Raw genomic sequence first — 16,263 nt, 5'->3', positions numbered from 1 at the left:
AAAGATTAAAAAGAGGAGTGGGAGGAGACCTGTGGAGTAAAGGAGGAAGAGGAGAGGAGAGTTTAGAGCATGTTAACGACTGATTGGAAAGTTTCCTTTGTTCCAATCTCCCATCACCCCCATCCTCTTCCCCTCGCCTCCAGTCATCTATTCCATCATTTTGTCTTTTCTCTGCTCGTCGTTTCTCCTGAGAGAAGCTGTGTGTGAGTGTGTGTGTGTGTGTGTGTGTGTGCACGTGTGTGTGTAGGGTTTAGTCCCGCAAGGAGCCAATTAAAACGCAGACTTGGCCATGAGCATGAGAGGTAGAATATAGGAGTGTGTGTTCAAATGTATGTGTGTGTGTGTGTGTGTCACTGTGTGCGTGCGTGCAAGTGCTCTCTCAAAGCACCCTTCTCTTGGCTCCCACCAGAAAACAAACACAACAGCTGTGAAAGGAATAATACCTTGAGGAAATGGTAGGGAAACATTGCCACTCATGCAGACACAAATACACGCACACAAAGACACACACACACACACACACCTTGTCGTGATGTTCATCCAGATACTCCCTCACAGTTGCTAACGCTTCGTGCACAGCCTGCTCAGGTGGATATCCTACAAAAAAAACACAAATATACAAACAATTTACAAGAACAGGTGCAGATCTGTGTGTTTGCGTTAGGTTGTTGTCTACACAGTTTCTTTTTCAGATTTCTGTTATTCTATGCTTGGTATTTTCTCACTTGCCCTCATCCAAGTTCCCCTGTTCCTGCGATGTGGGATCATAACACACTTGTGGGTTAGGAGGAGACAGATGGAGAAAGACTACAGTGCTTCTTCAATATTCATTGAGCGACCGAGACCTTTCAGAGCTGGGAAGTGATCCCCACTGCTGGAAACACAACACAAAGGCACTAAAAAAATCATCATCTGGCCAAACTGCTCAGCCAGAAACAAACACATACTGTGGGATTATACAGTAATTATTCTATACATGAGGAGAGAGTGTTCAATATGTGAAGAGGGAAATACATGAAGGCACACATTAGCATTACACATGCATTGTTAAACCATCGAAACACAAACAGCAAGTAAAATATAAACTACTTAACTACCTGAAGGTAAAAAATAGCAAAGTTTGCCTTTTAAATGACAATATAGAACTGTGTGGGTGTGTGCAGACTGTGACACCTGCCTCACATTCCTTATTAAAAAAAACGACATTTATACTTTAGTTTCAAATATCAAATGTGTTTGAGTACGATATACATGTAATGCCATCTAAATTCATTTTAATTGACATAATGAAAAATGTATGTTGCTAAGATGTTTGCTATATTATACACTCTTGGAAAAATAAGGAATACAATTATTCAAGTTTTTATGGTTATGTTTCGGCAACAAAAAGCTTTTTGCACGTGTCTCAGGGTGCTAACCTGTACGTCTACCATTACACCTTTCTCCGGTGTAGCAGAAGAACATATCATCACTGTATTTAAGAAAATTGTAAAAATGGTAATATGTCATGAAATTCCCATCAAAGGTCTTCCCATATTTTCTGTAATGTGGTCGAATAGCGATGGAACGCACGTATTACTGTCCTCAAGAGACAGTATTTTCTGGGGTTGACTACTGTATGTCTTATGATTACATTGTTGACGTTATTCGAGAAGCTGTTAAATGGAGCTGGAACAATTGACAAAAATAATTTGCCTATTATTTTGATATAGTATTCATGCAACAAGCCTGTTTGATTTCTTATACCATAAAACATTTAAATATCTTTGGGGTTTGGACTGACAAAACAAGACATTCAAAGACATCTCCTTGGACTTTGAGAAACTGGGATGGATGTTTTCTCAATATTTGCTGATATCTAATGACAAATAATTAATATCTAATTTAGAAAATAATCTGAAAATTAATAGATAATGAAAATAATCATTTGTTGCAGCATCAATCTCAAGTGTAGACAATTTTGTCTCACCTTCCTCTTAAAAGGAGAAACAGGCGCAACTCTGGCCTCTTCCTCTCTCCAGCAACATGGGAGGTGTGTCGACAAACAGCCCTCACACTCAGACCCTCCCCTGGGAGTGTTTAAGCACCGTCCCTATCTCTCTCTCCTGCCAGTGTGAAGGAGTATTACAGTCAATCTGACACAATTTCCGGCCTAATCCATTTTAATCTGCCGGGCTTAATCCAGGGCCTTAATCTGGGAACCGCCTGCAGGAGATAACGTGACAAGTGGCACTGGGTGGCTCAGCATTCTGGTTACAGAGAAGGTTTGATACTGGAAACAAGCATGTGATGGAAAGCAGAGCCGGTGTGCACAGCATACAAACACAGGATTAGATTTATTGTAAAATGAAAATTGATTATTTTTTTCTCTCAGACTCCAAGAGCGTAAATCCTTGAGCAACACATAAGCATTTGAAGAGAACATGTGAAAATGATGATATTATGAACACACAAGGGAAGAAAATGTCATGCATTTGTACTGGTTAGATCCTGGGACAGTTAAGCATAACAATTGTGAATTTTGCTGTACTGTAAAAGCAACACATTGGCACAAATGTAGGTGTCTTTGCTAAAGAAAGGTATACATATTGGAGCGCTGGATATTTGGTCCCTGAGGGCAAACAGTCGCTTAATATGTCAGAATGAAAACTGATGTATGGATGATGGCCGAGGTGTGTTCAAGCTGATTTCTTTGTCTCTTTATTTCTCTATGGGTGCTTTTTAAAAGATTTTACAAAAAAATATGAAAACTAAATAAAAAGATAATGTTCAGTTCATGGTCCAACTTCAACCCCATGCCTTCATCCAGAATAACACCCATAGAAGTACAATATATTCCAACCCAGTCTCACGGCATTTCGTGTTCACCAACACGGTTTTTTAATCTATTGATTCGTGTTCCCCAACACGATTTGCCCCTTTTTTTCGTGTTGCACAGCACGATTTTAAAAGCAATGTATTTCTACTGCCTGCAGCACGTCTTTTTCTCCGGTCGGGTCGAGGAAGACCTGAAGCTGTGTGGTTCATAAAAACATGTTCTTACTCAATATCAAGCCACAATTATTGCTTTTATTTTAAATCGTATAATTTCGGACTTTTGTTGCCGTCTGTGAGGAAAATAAATGAGGCTCAGAGCCTCAGAATACTGAAATCTGTATTTTTTAAATATTTGTTTCCTTCTAATTTGTTATTCTTTTCAAAAATAACACACTGTTATTTACTCACCAATAATACACAATTATGCTTGATTTTATTTATTGGTTTAATTCCATAATCTCGGGCTTTTTTGGCCTCCGTCAGGGACTGAATTTCAAAATAAAAATAACCGCACATAGGCATTACCCAAGATCCTCAGCTATGGGTTTAAGCTCGCTTATTGGATGTTTTAGCCGCAATGCATGCTGGGATTTGGTATGATATGAAATCCGGAAAACATTTGTGTACCTTGTAATAATAATAATAATGCATTACATTTTTTATTAGAGCGCTTTTACAAGTGCTCAAAGCGCTTTACAAGTACACATTACACATATTAGACATGTAAGAGTCATTACTGCGGACATTACCCACAGGAGCAAATGCGGGTAAGTGTCATGCCCAAGGACACAACGGCCTGACGCAGTGGCGGCCGAGGCGGGATTCGAACAGGAGTTCACCAACGCCCCTTGATCTGATGACCACTGTGCCAAAACCGTCCTTGTGTGCATCTAGTGGTTAAAGCACGTTATTGAATTATTGTGTTTGATTAAAAAAATATTAAGAGTACATACTTTCATAGGGGGAAAGTATAAATATAGAAATATAGAATATAAAAAATCAAGAAGATACTATAAAGTGATCTCTACAATAAAACAGTTTAGTGCAGAATGTACAAAGATATTAATAGGAGGAGGTGCAAAACAGAAAAACGAATTAACCTTTATTTAAACATTAAATAACAGATTAAGGTCTTCTTTTAAATAAGAAAAAAACGTTGGGGGTATCTATCTACAGATAAATATTAAGCCTGACAAAGTACTTAACGTCTAATATATTGCTTTCCTGCAATGTTAACTATGTTGAAGCACTTATTTTAACTGATATTATACATGTGAATTATACTCTTATGTATGTAGATATAATAAGAAATGTGCAGAATATGACAGTTTAATGGTGGAGGTACACACATATTGATAGATGTCTTGTAATGCACTGTTGAGGAACCTGTGACCCAAGTGTTTCATTCATTGCATAACTACATCGTAGTTGTGTATATGATATGTCAATAAACCTTTGAAAATCTTGAAAGGGATGTGCAAAATAGCCATAATATACAGTCTTTAATGAACTATTAGTAGAGAATAACGAGTAATGAATATACTTTATTACTCGTTTCCATTCATGTCAATTGCAGAACATGTTTATTCTTCTCAAGCACCAACTATCAAATATCTCTCCTGATTGTTGGCACTTGACAATCACCTTACCTGAATTTTACTCAGGTGTAACTAAAGTCTGATTTAAGGGTTGTTTATATTTCACATAATTAATCAGAATCTGCAAAGTAACTCAAATAAATGCAGTGGAGTAAATATACCAGGTTAACCTCTGAATTGTAGTGGAGTAGAATTACAAAGTAACAATGAGCTGTCATGTGGGTATATATAGCGATATATATATATTTCACCCATTTATTAATTATAATAAATAATATATAATAGTTTTACATTTGATAACACCAATGTGTTTAATACTGGCAACTTCTAATTGTGGGAAAAACGAAAACGTTCAGTAGAGACGTCCCATAGAACATTTGGCGAAACACAATAGCCAGCATCCAGCATGTGTAGTTCTGGGGGGGGCGTTCGATTCCAGCAATTCCAATAAAAGCAAGGATAATTGTGTGTTATTGGTGAGTAAATAACAGTGTGTTATTTTGAAAAGAATAACAAATTAGAAGGAAACAAATATTTAAAAAATACAGATTTCAGTATTCTGAGGCTCTGAGCCCCATTTATTTTCCTCACAGACGGCAACAAAAGTCCGAAATTATACGATTTAAAATAAAAGCAATAATTGTGGCTTGATATTGAGTAAGAACATGTTTTTATGAACCACACAGCTTCAGGTCTTCCTCGACCCGACCGGAGAAAAAGACGTGCTGCAGGCAATAGAAATACATTGCTTTTAAAATCGTGCTGTGCAACACGAAAAAAAATCGTGCTGTGCAACACGAAAGAAAGGGGCAAATCGTGTTGGGGAACACGAATCAATAGATTAAAAATCGTGTTGGTGAACACGAAATGCCGTGAGACTGGGTTGTATATTCAGCTATCCAGTGATGCATTTCGCTTTATATTAATCGCACAATTGACAGAGATATTGCTGCATAGAGTTCAGGGTTGCTGATAACCAAAGTTGAAGCGATACCTAACTTTGGAATGTATTGCTAATAAGCAATGATATATGCCAAACCAAAGAGAGAAATATGTTATCAATTGTGACCTCCTGACTTGCTTGGAAGATTTTTCTTCAGCCAAGTCAGAGTCTCCTGTGGCAATCAGAGAAGTTTTTTATGGAGCCGACTTCATCCAGATCACGGTTAGAGATGAACTTGTCCACATGCCACTCTTTGTAACCTCCACCAGCCACTCAGTACTGTTGGGGAAATATTTTCCTAGGCCCATAACTTGGACCCAGTTTATCAGTTCGTACTGCCCTTATGAACAAAGCTGCCCTCTCAGTGTTTTGTCTTCATATTCCTGCCTGTTGGCATCAGCTGATAGAGGTGTTATGGTTTTATCTTGGTATGCACAATGTTGATTATTCTCTCAGAACTAGCTAAATGCATGGGTCTGGGGTAGAGATCTTCAGAATTGGTTTGGCAACCGCTGTGTCAACACGTGGCACAGCACATGTCTTGTGAATTCTCCGGCCGAAGCTCCAAATAAACCATCAGTGTCTGCCATCAAAGTGCCTGCTCTCCTCGTGTCTCTTTGAGTCCTGTCTCCATTGCTTCAGAAGTTTCCATCCAAGTACCTTACTGTTTTGTTCTGCCAGTGAATGAAGCATATATTAGCAGCATTTTGCTCGGGGCTGTTGCTGATTTCAAACCCTGATCCTTTTTTAAAAATGGCCACCAAACCTGCAGCATCCCAATGTTGATACATATAAACCTACATGTGCCAAATGTCTTTTTTTTATTGCAACATGCTCAACTGTTGCAAATATTCTGATTAACTATGAGGAGGAGACACACACATCAACATCAACACAGACACTGACCGTAGACTCCTGTGGAGATGCAGGGGAACGCCTGCAGAGAGAAGTGGAGAAACAAAGTAGTTACAGTCTGATGCTGATCACATAACAACCAGCTTTATTATCACACACACACACACACACACACACACACACACACACACACACACACACACACACACACACACACACACACACACACACACACACACACACACACACACACACACACACACACACACACACACACACACACACACACACACACACACACACACACACACACACACACACACACACACACACACACACACACACACACACACACACACACACACCTCAATCTCGATGGAGTATATCTCCTGATATTTATAGCAGCTCTTATTCTCTATCTGTCTTTCATTTCTATTCTAAGAACATTCTTCTTATCATCCTTTTGTTATGGAGGCCTGATGTTACTTTCTTCATCAGCAATCAACCAGGTATTATTATATTACTATAGTAATGATCTTATAACAGTTCCGTACTGGCTGATTTGGATCACCATTGGTGTCTTTTAGTGACCGAAGGTGCGGTTTAGCAGGTCACAGAGTTATATTCAAAATGACACATTTAAAGAGCAAACCATGGGCTGAACATAATAACTGCGCACATAAAGACAGTAAATAATTGGACTTTTTTCTCACATTCTGAGCAACAGTTATCAAACCGTACAACAGGACATTCTAAAGGTGTTTATTTGATGTGATGTTGCATCTGACTGACAATGTGTTAGAGAGGTGCTGGTTCCTAAAAATGCTGGTTAGAGCCTCTCAGCGGCAGCTCTTCACCAAACAACTTAATGACTATTCCACTATAAAAGCTACTTGTGTTTCGGTGGTTGCTGTGCTTTTAAAGTCCTCTCAAGTACATTAACACTCCAACCTTGAACCACAAAGAAGAATATTTTCTTTTTGTTGATGTTGTTTATTCTTTTGCATCTCTCTGTGCTTCTTTTGTCTCGCTGTAAAATAAAGGCATACGGTACATTATGCCCAAAATGACAATGTTGAAAATAATCCTCCAATGTCAATAAGTGTTAATTGCCATTTTTGGCCATAATACAAATATTCTTAAAGCTATTTCAAACCCCTAAGGTGTAGTTTAGTCGTCGTCTTTTTTTTTTACTAACCATCAAACACATCTCAGCCAGATAACATAGTTAATATACATACAACAAGCTTATTCGGTACTGAAAGACTATACATTACAACTTACTTCAATAAGATGTTTTAATTCATGAAATCTTATATTAGATTCAGCCAAACCATCTTATAAAGCCTCACCAGGCAGGGGGGACGTGCAACTTGACACAATAAATACATTATTATGTGGCCAGTTTTTAATAGGCTAACATGTAACTACAATCACAGGACTCTGTTTACTTATTGTCTGACCGTACCATCTGTCTGCACATTTCTTTACTGATTCATATTTTGGCCACACCTCGTATAGACTACCAGCTTACACAAAGCGGACTGTGGATTTTGTCCCCCATCACTTATATTGAATTGATTTATTATAAAAGCTGAGGCACTAAAAGTTGTATTTACATTGGCAGTGATTTAACTCAGACAGGCAGCAGAAGGGCAAACGGTAAATGAGAAGCCTTCTATCCATTAGATAAAATTACAAACCGTAACATTTAAGTACATGCATCCTTCCCTCCGTGAATCCCTTGTGAGTCAGTGGGCCATTTAAAACCTGCTCAGGAAAGGAGAACTACGCAAATAACAATGAATAGCGCTGTAACGAGATAATTACTGGATGTAAATACATTGAATCCCTATTGATGAAAAATGTCAAGGATTTTTTGTATAGAAATTACATTACATTTTAACTTTCGGCCATTGTCAGGCAGGTTCATGGCATCAGAGTCTCTGAGCTGAGGAAAGCAGCCAGTAAACTTCAAAGTAAATCAAATCTGGCAGATTCTCAACCTGCTGTCAAATGCGGCGCTACGAGCAGATGCTTGGATGCTCTCTGTGTCTCCAGATCTCTTCATTGACCAGATTGTGGAGTTGGCAACTCGGGGAGAGAGCAGACACGACACACAGGGTCCTCAAGGCGAGAGGTAAACATAAAAGTCAATGGAAGTGAACTTATAAGAAAAGCTTTAGGGGTTTCATGTAAAAAAACAAGAAAGTCGAAGAAAGGTTGTACTCAAGAGGAAGGGGAGATTTAATCAGCGTCAATAAAAACATGTGTGGCAAATTTGTGATCTTTGGCTTCACCAATTTTTTTTTTACCGTACTTTAGATAATCTTTTTTCAGATGAAAACATTATGATAATCCCTCTACATAAACAGTAATATAAATGAACATTTAGGACAGGTATTTGATCTAATACCAAACAATAAATACTATAAATGGTGGAATGAGCTCCCCATTGAAATCAGGACAGCAGAAAGCTGACACACCTTCCGGCGCAAACTGAAAACTCATCTCTTTCGACTCCACTTCGAGCGATAGAACTATTAACAAAGCACTTATATACTAATAAAGGACTGGCTTACCTAAAGCCAGTTGAGTAGCACTTGAAATGTTTTTGCTCTATGAAACCTGATGTACTTATATGATTCTGTTTTCTTCAAGTTTGTATTTTGTTTGTCGAACGCACTTATTGTAAGTCGCTTTGGATAAAAGCGTCAGCTAAATGCAATGTAATGTAATGTAATAAATTGTACTTGCTTACAAAAATGACTGTCCAATTGCTTTAAATTCTACACTTGAGTGGAGAAACTACAAATAGACAGCATTTATCTTTCTTCTACCGTACCCCTGACTTTATTTTTGTGTTGCTTTAGTGTTTTTTCTTTGACTTTAACACCTTGCTCTGTAGTGAAAATCTCCCGCCTGGAGTGTTTAATAAAATCTTCTTTCAACTCGACTACCTACCCGCAGCTCCTGTTTCCCTCTCTACTTATATCTCAGCTTGGAATGTAGTGTCCTTTGAAAAAATCTCTTAATGTGTTAATTATTGTTATGTTTTCAGGACTGTATTAGGAAATACAGCTTTTAGATGCGCAGTGCCGCTAGCATGGAACAGTCTACAAAAGGAATGGAAGCTAAGCAGTTTGATTCCATTTCATGTTTTTAAAGCTAGGATAGACGCTATACAATCAGAAAATATTGGTGTCTGTAAATGCTACTAGTATACAAACTGTAGTATCATATAATGTCCTTTGTTTTCTGTCATGTTTGTATTAATGTTTGGAACTAATTGAAGCAGGTCACCATTGTAAAAGAGGTCTATGATCTCAATGGGTTTTATCTGTATAAATAAAGGTTTTGAATTGAATTGAATAAGGTAAAATATTTTATACACAGTTATGACTGAGTCCTCTTCTTTTTCTTTTTATCCGTCATACATTTTTTTGGTTCCAATACTAAGTGCTTTTCTCCCTTTAACATCTTTGTTTAAATCTGGTTTCTTCACGCCTTTTTCTCAACAAACAACTCTGAATCTCTGTATTTTTCCTCTCATACTTCCTGTTTCTTCCTAGCAAACCTCCCGTCCTTACCACAGAGCGTGCGTTGTTTTTGGCGGCTGCGTTCAGGCTGTTCTTGTAGCACGACCTCAACGCTTTCTTCTCCTCGTCTCCCACTCCTCCCTGAGCGACCGGCCCCACTGTGTGGATCACATCTGCAGAGACAGCGAGAGATGAGATGATGAAACACTTTTCACCGCAGTGTGCGACAGATATGATGATACAAATAAATACATCCTGAGTTCATCTCCCCAGTAGGCAGGTGATGATATTAACATTGAATGTTTGGCTATCCTGGGAAAATAATTTCTATTGACGATATTATTTCGATTAAAAAGGCACTCAAACAAACTGGATCTACTTCACCTCACACTGAGTCAAGAAACAAGTGCTTTTAATGACATATAGAAAGGCATATTTTGTATCTGAACATTTGTCTAGTCAAGAAATCTTAATAATAATGAGGTAATAAGGTAATCATAAATCAGAAGCCCATCTATGAATGAATGATGGATAAATAAATATATGAAATATACTGGCGGCTATTGTGTGAGTTTATTCTTTCTTACATGATAATTATTGTTTGTTCAAATGAGTCTCTATGTTTCATTGCTCCGTTATAGCACGCTAGACACATTTCTTAATAGTCACTGATGAGAGGATATTCCAATTTGTTCTGATTATAGAAACCAACTCAATCGACTTATTGCTTTTGTTTTGTGTTTTTATTGCCATCTGTGATTACATACTTGAGGTCCCATCCCTACTCCCCAGTCATATTTCCCATTTGTTAAGTTTATTGTGGCAGCCATGTTTAATTTAGTTCCAATTTAACAGAATTAATAAAACATAAAAATCTGATAAATACAGTCTTACTGCTAATATGAAAAATATACCTAAAACCATTTTCCAAAGCGTCTCAATAAAACTAAAATGTTTCACTTCATTCATGCTACACAAACATAGCATTCGTTAATGTAATGTTAAAGTGGTAGCAGGAATAGATGACCTTTGCTTTGGTAGATTAATGTCAGAGTTATGTTAATGTCAATGCTTACATCTTCCTGTTTTGTATATGTAGTGTTGTTCTATTTGACCTCTGTTGAGGACTGTGGCACAGTCAGTCTAAGTGATGTAACCTTATTTATATTTGTGTTAAATATCAGGGGATCTCCCAGGTCCGGAAAAACAAAAAAGCAGACATCAAATGTAACAGGAACTATTTCTAACCTCCTGTTTTAGCTTGCAGTTATGCTTTAATTTTCTCTTGGCACTGACTGTTTTTATTTGTATTCAAATGTCCTTAAGTGTTGCGTTTCTTTTGCACTTGTCTTGATGCTTTTGATGTTTTATGCAAAGCACTTTAAATTGCCTTGTTGCTGAAATGTGCTGTATAAATAAACTCGCCGTGCCTCACATCAAAACCACAGGCCAGGCTGTTATGGTGAGCATGTAAACTGAAAGGTAGGGCCGCCCTTATGTTTTACATTTGCTCAGAAATGTTTCCCCAGGAACAGACTGAATTCATATGTAGTTTGAATCTATTTACAGTAGGTCTGTAACTAGATTGTGAATGTCTTTCAGCTTTCAGAAAACTGCAACATGACTTATCTCATATACTTACAGCAAAATATAGTTAAAGAAACTCGTGTTTGTTAATATTTATTTATTAACAGACCTGGCTTTTAGTGATTGAGTCATTTTTAATTAAACACCTGGCAGAAAACCCTGAGACACATGTTATATTAACTGGTGGGTGTTTGTTATTGTTTCTAAATAAAAAGTATATAATAATAATTCCCAGACATGAGGCGCATTAGGCGCATTCACACTGTGGTACTTTTCCCACAAAGGTTCATGTGAACTTAGTTCATGTGAACTCTTTTATCGCGTTCACACCAAAAAGAGCTGGTACTAAAATTAGTTCATGTGAACCTTTTTACCCCCACGAGCGGCTCTCTTGTGAGAAAAGAGCTATATTTCTGATTGGCTGGGCGGATTGCAAACCACGCCCCGTAAAACTCCCAAAAAGTTTTGTGAAGCCGCCATTTTATTATCCTCGCATTAGCATTATTAGCATTAGCATTAGCCCAGCGCAGAAACGCAGAGAGACTAACTTATGGCAACACAAAATAAAACATGGGAGCGGTGGAGATGAGGAGGTGTCGGCGTTCTGGCGATTTACTCGGAAGGCTTCAGTAGAAGCTGCTGGGACTCCCAGCAGCTTCTACTGAAGCCAGTCCCCAACTCCGGGGACTTCCGGCCGGGGACTTTGGGCGGCAGTATACGCCGTGAAGTGGTTTGCGGCCTGCCAGTAAACCCAAAGCAGAAGAAGAACAAGTGACGTCAGCGGCTTCATTTGCCTAATCCACCCCCAGGGACTTTTTCCGGTGTGAACGCGATCTGTACTTAGTTCATGAGAACTAAAGAGTTCGCATGAACTAAATTCACATGAACCTTTGTGGGAAAAGTACCGCAGTGTGAATGCGTCTATGGTGTAATTTATTTGTCAAGTTAATTCATGTTTTTTTATTCAAACTAGGTATATATAAAAAACAAAAATATAAATCATGAATTTAACCTTAACATATTTTCGAGAGATCCATAGAGTCAAAAAAACACAATACCACAAAGAAAATAGTAAGACAAAAAACAATCTTTGGATTATAAAATACAATTAGATAGTTGCATTTGGAAATAAAAATATAAATAGTAAGAAAATAAAGTAGGACTCTTTAATTAAATAAACGGTTCCCTTTGTTTCCTCTTTACTAATCACTCTTGAAACTTCAGTTTTAGTCTCACATTTGATCCAATAATATTTGGCATATGGAACAAGTCCATATAGAAAGATATATTATTCACATAATGCTTCAGGGCTGTTAAAAACAAGTAAACCATTGTTTCGTTAGCCTATTCTTGTTGCCAATGGCTGTAATGAAAAGTAGAATGTGTGGAATTACACCACAAAGTACTTATTTTGTTTTCAGGAAAAATGCTCAAAAATGTGCCCCAAGTAGTTCTCTTTATTACCCGCATAAACATTAAATTGAACATTAAACATTAATTATGAAAGTTGCATTAACTGACTTGTTTTGTCCATTTGTGGGAACAAGTTATTAACACAAAATTGACATAGTATCCTCTTATCAACAAGCATATTAGAAAACACTATTCACACACCCAGAGACACTAGCATTGAGACTCTGTCCACCTGATGCATGCAGGTCTTTCAGTTTAGCTTTTGATCAACTCCAGAGGAAAACATCTGTACCTTTAGCTGCTGTTTTTAGAGCTTTTTTCAGCAACAAGCTGCATTTAATAATGGTACTGATGAGAGCATTGAAAGTGAACCGCATCAGTAAATGCAATATAATAAGCTGAAAAGCTCAAGGTGGGACAGTTGCAATGTTATTCCATCTTGCCGTAAAAGAGACGGGAGAGGGAACATCACAGAGCTGAATCTACATCTGTGCAAAAGCTGCTAGCAATAGCTTTGCATAGAGCTGAAGGGAACTGTGGAGCTACTGATAATTCTCTGGGGGTTCGTCACATAACATTTGCATTGCTCTTGCTCTTCTGAATAAAGCAGCCGTTTCAGCAGAAAATTCTCCTCCTGCAGTCATTAAACAGGAGACGAGGAGCTTAACACCAATGGCAACCTATCAAAAACGATATGCTGTGATGCCTCAGTGAGACCAGAAGTGTGTGGATGAAAGCGTGCACTGCAGACTGGAGCGTACACTGTTGACTCTACAGATGTGGATAGAAAGAAACCTGCCTCTGTAACATGACAGTTCTTCATCAAACAGCTCACTGATGAAAAAGAGTACAGTCTATGAGAAATCACTTAGTCTGAGTGCACGGACTCACACAGAAAGAATAATAAGTGCTGCAATCAAAGCCTTATTACATCGACATGGCTATTAGACATGATATTCTTCTATAGCATAGATTATCTAAGATTTATGCTATAACACTTCCTCACATTGCATGAAAGTGGAGCTGGATGTCTATGATACAATTATTTATCTAGATTTGCTCATGAATTGTCCATATGTTCTTCATGCATGCTATGTGCATTTCCCCCCCGCAGAATATGTAAGTGACAAATCATGATCACAGCTTCTCAGTGGTAATGATCCTCCTGCAGGTGTCAGAGGAATGATTCAGACGAACATTTGTAATCTATAATGGGAGGATCTCACTCGATAGCCCTAATGACTGCTTCCCTCCCGCCCGACTCTCCTCCACTCCTGTTCCCAATCTGAGCTCAGTGTCATGCCTCCAGCTCTGTTAATCCTCCACCAGACCCGGCAGGCTTCTCAATGAGCTGCAGGCCTTTTAGATGTCAAGAGACACGACATCAGCCAGATGTATTTACCTCGTATGCTGAAAGGATGCTAGCTGGCTGAACAAGCCTGTAAAGAAGGCTAGCATTGTAGTCGGTGTTGAGCTGGACAATGTGGAGGTGGTGGCAGAGGCGCACGCGAGGAGAAAGCTGGACTGTATCCTGTAGAACCCATCGCACCCCCCCCCAATACAGTATATATTTGTATATACTGTATGCAAACATTGAAATTGAATTTGATGTCAATAAGATGTTTTATTTGTTTTCCTAACTATCCTTGTATGAACTCTTATCTGTCTGTCACTCTTACAGTGTGGCTCTCGCTGCTATGATGCGTACATTTCTCTTCAGGGATTAATAAAGGTTTATCTTATATGTACACCAACAACAACATACTCTGTCTGTCTGACTTGTCTGTACTTCTTATGAGATGAATTTGCTAATTTATCATTTTGTTTATAAAACGTCGCGAAGAAGCCCATGGGGAGATATACAAATGACTTGCTTCTGATGATCAATCCAAAACCCCAAAGTATTATTTTATATGATAATGCAAAAACAGCATATGTTCACATTTAAGAGGCTGGGAGTTTTAAAGAGCAAGCTGTAGTAGATCGACAAGTGCGTAGGAGAAGACTCTGGATCAACATGCAGAATAAAAGCACACCGTCCACTGCAAGGTCTGATGAAAGACTGTTTACAGAAATACTTGATAAAGGTCTCAAACAGCAGGTGGAGAGTCAGTGAGCGACAATTAGCTCAACACTTAGACTGTTGTATCTTTGTATTTTGTTTGAGTTGCACAATTAATCGATTATCAAAAATGTTATTCATTCATTTTCTGAATACAGAATAATTGATTTAGCTCGAGTAGACCTTTTGTTACGTTTTGAATCACTGAGAGCTTACAAGTATTATTAACAAAGGTAATTTGTAGATTATATCATCACAGAATAATTGTGCTGACATTTGACGGAGGATAATCCTGAATCATTCGGCCTAACTTGATTTTCATCAGATTTATATAGGAACTCTCTTTTGTGAAATAATCTGGTGACAATTGTCTGAACAATCAACCTCCCATGAGGGCGGCCACATGCCTTAAAACACGACTAAATGTTGTATTTGGTACAATACTGAATCTGAGAAAAGAACATTAGATAACCTTTCATTATCAAGTCACAGCATGAAAAAAACCCACTGGAGTTAAACTGCACATTTAAGAGCTGGCTATATGAATCACCATTGTGATTCACCACTTGGTTAGAAGCAACTATTATATTTTTAGTATATGAGAAAGCTGCAGTTTTTTCTTTATATAGAAGCATTCGAACATGTGAATGTGCAGATGAAACACTCACGGACACATGAGCTTAACCACTGCAGTCAAAAAAGGCAGTCACGCAAGAAAAAGGAACAGTAGAAACACGAAAAGCGTACTGTGTTATCGTAATTTAACAGTGTGCTTTTATGTGTCGTCACGTGTGTGTGTGTGTGTGTGTGTGCGCACGCGCGCGTGCGTGTGTGTGTGTGTGTGTGTGTGCACGTGTGTGTGTGTGTGTGTGTGTGTGGTGAGCTGATGCGGTTCAACAGTGGGTCACTTGGTGGTCATTCATCTGCATTTCATCAGTTAAATGTCACTGCTACACTGTTTTGAAAATACACGCACACACACACACACACCCTGCAAAAACGTAATTGTAATCTATGATTGGTAATTGCTCCTCATTGCTAACCCAATTATCTGTTTTTTCTGTCCTCTTTTGTGTTTACCAGTGCAGTTTCCTCCCACTTCACCATCTTTTCTTCCCCTCTGTCTCTTCACCTCTTTTCTCCTTCATCCATCCTTTTCTCACTCAATCTTTCTGTTTCACTCTCTACGTCCTTTGTCGTCACTCTTCTCCCAGCCTCCCCCTCCAGCATTACCTCATCCAGTCATCCCCACATCGCCTCTCGCCTCATTACCCTCTCCTCCATCCTTCTGTCACCTATCCTTCCTCTCTTTTATACCATTTCATCCATCCCTCATCCTCCCATCATCCCTCCGTCTCCTGCCTCTTTTTCAAACACCATTTGTCCCCCCCTCTCCTACCTTGTCTCTCTCATCCCTCTATTATCTCCTGCATCCTTGTCTCTCCCTTC

The 16,263-nt window shown here is 38.5% G+C and overlaps 1 protein-coding gene across 3 annotated transcripts in view; it reads right to left on the bottom strand.

Annotated features, from left to right (window-relative positions):
* macrod1 (mono-ADP ribosylhydrolase 1) overlaps nucleotides 1-16,263 on the bottom strand; it is a 115,461-nt gene that overhangs the window by 8,904 nt on the left and 90,294 nt on the right. For all 3 annotated transcript variants that reach the window (XM_034211868.1, XM_034211869.1, XM_034211867.1), the window contains exons 6-8: nucleotides 9,804-9,925; nucleotides 6,265-6,295; nucleotides 524-597 (exon numbers count right to left, since the gene is read on the bottom strand). In XM_034211868.1, coding sequence (XP_034067759.1) covers nucleotides 524-597; nucleotides 6,265-6,295; nucleotides 9,804-9,925 — 227 coding nt within the window. The remainder of the gene's footprint in view (nucleotides 1-523; nucleotides 598-6,264; nucleotides 6,296-9,803; nucleotides 9,926-16,263) is intronic.

The sequence above is a fragment of the Gymnodraco acuticeps genome, unplaced genomic scaffold (genome assembly GCF_902827175.1).
Source record: "Gymnodraco acuticeps unplaced genomic scaffold, fGymAcu1.1, whole genome shotgun sequence".
Lineage (NCBI taxonomy): Eukaryota > Metazoa > Chordata > Actinopteri > Perciformes > Bathydraconidae > Gymnodraco > Gymnodraco acuticeps.
This window is presented reverse-complemented; position numbering and strand designations above follow the sequence as displayed.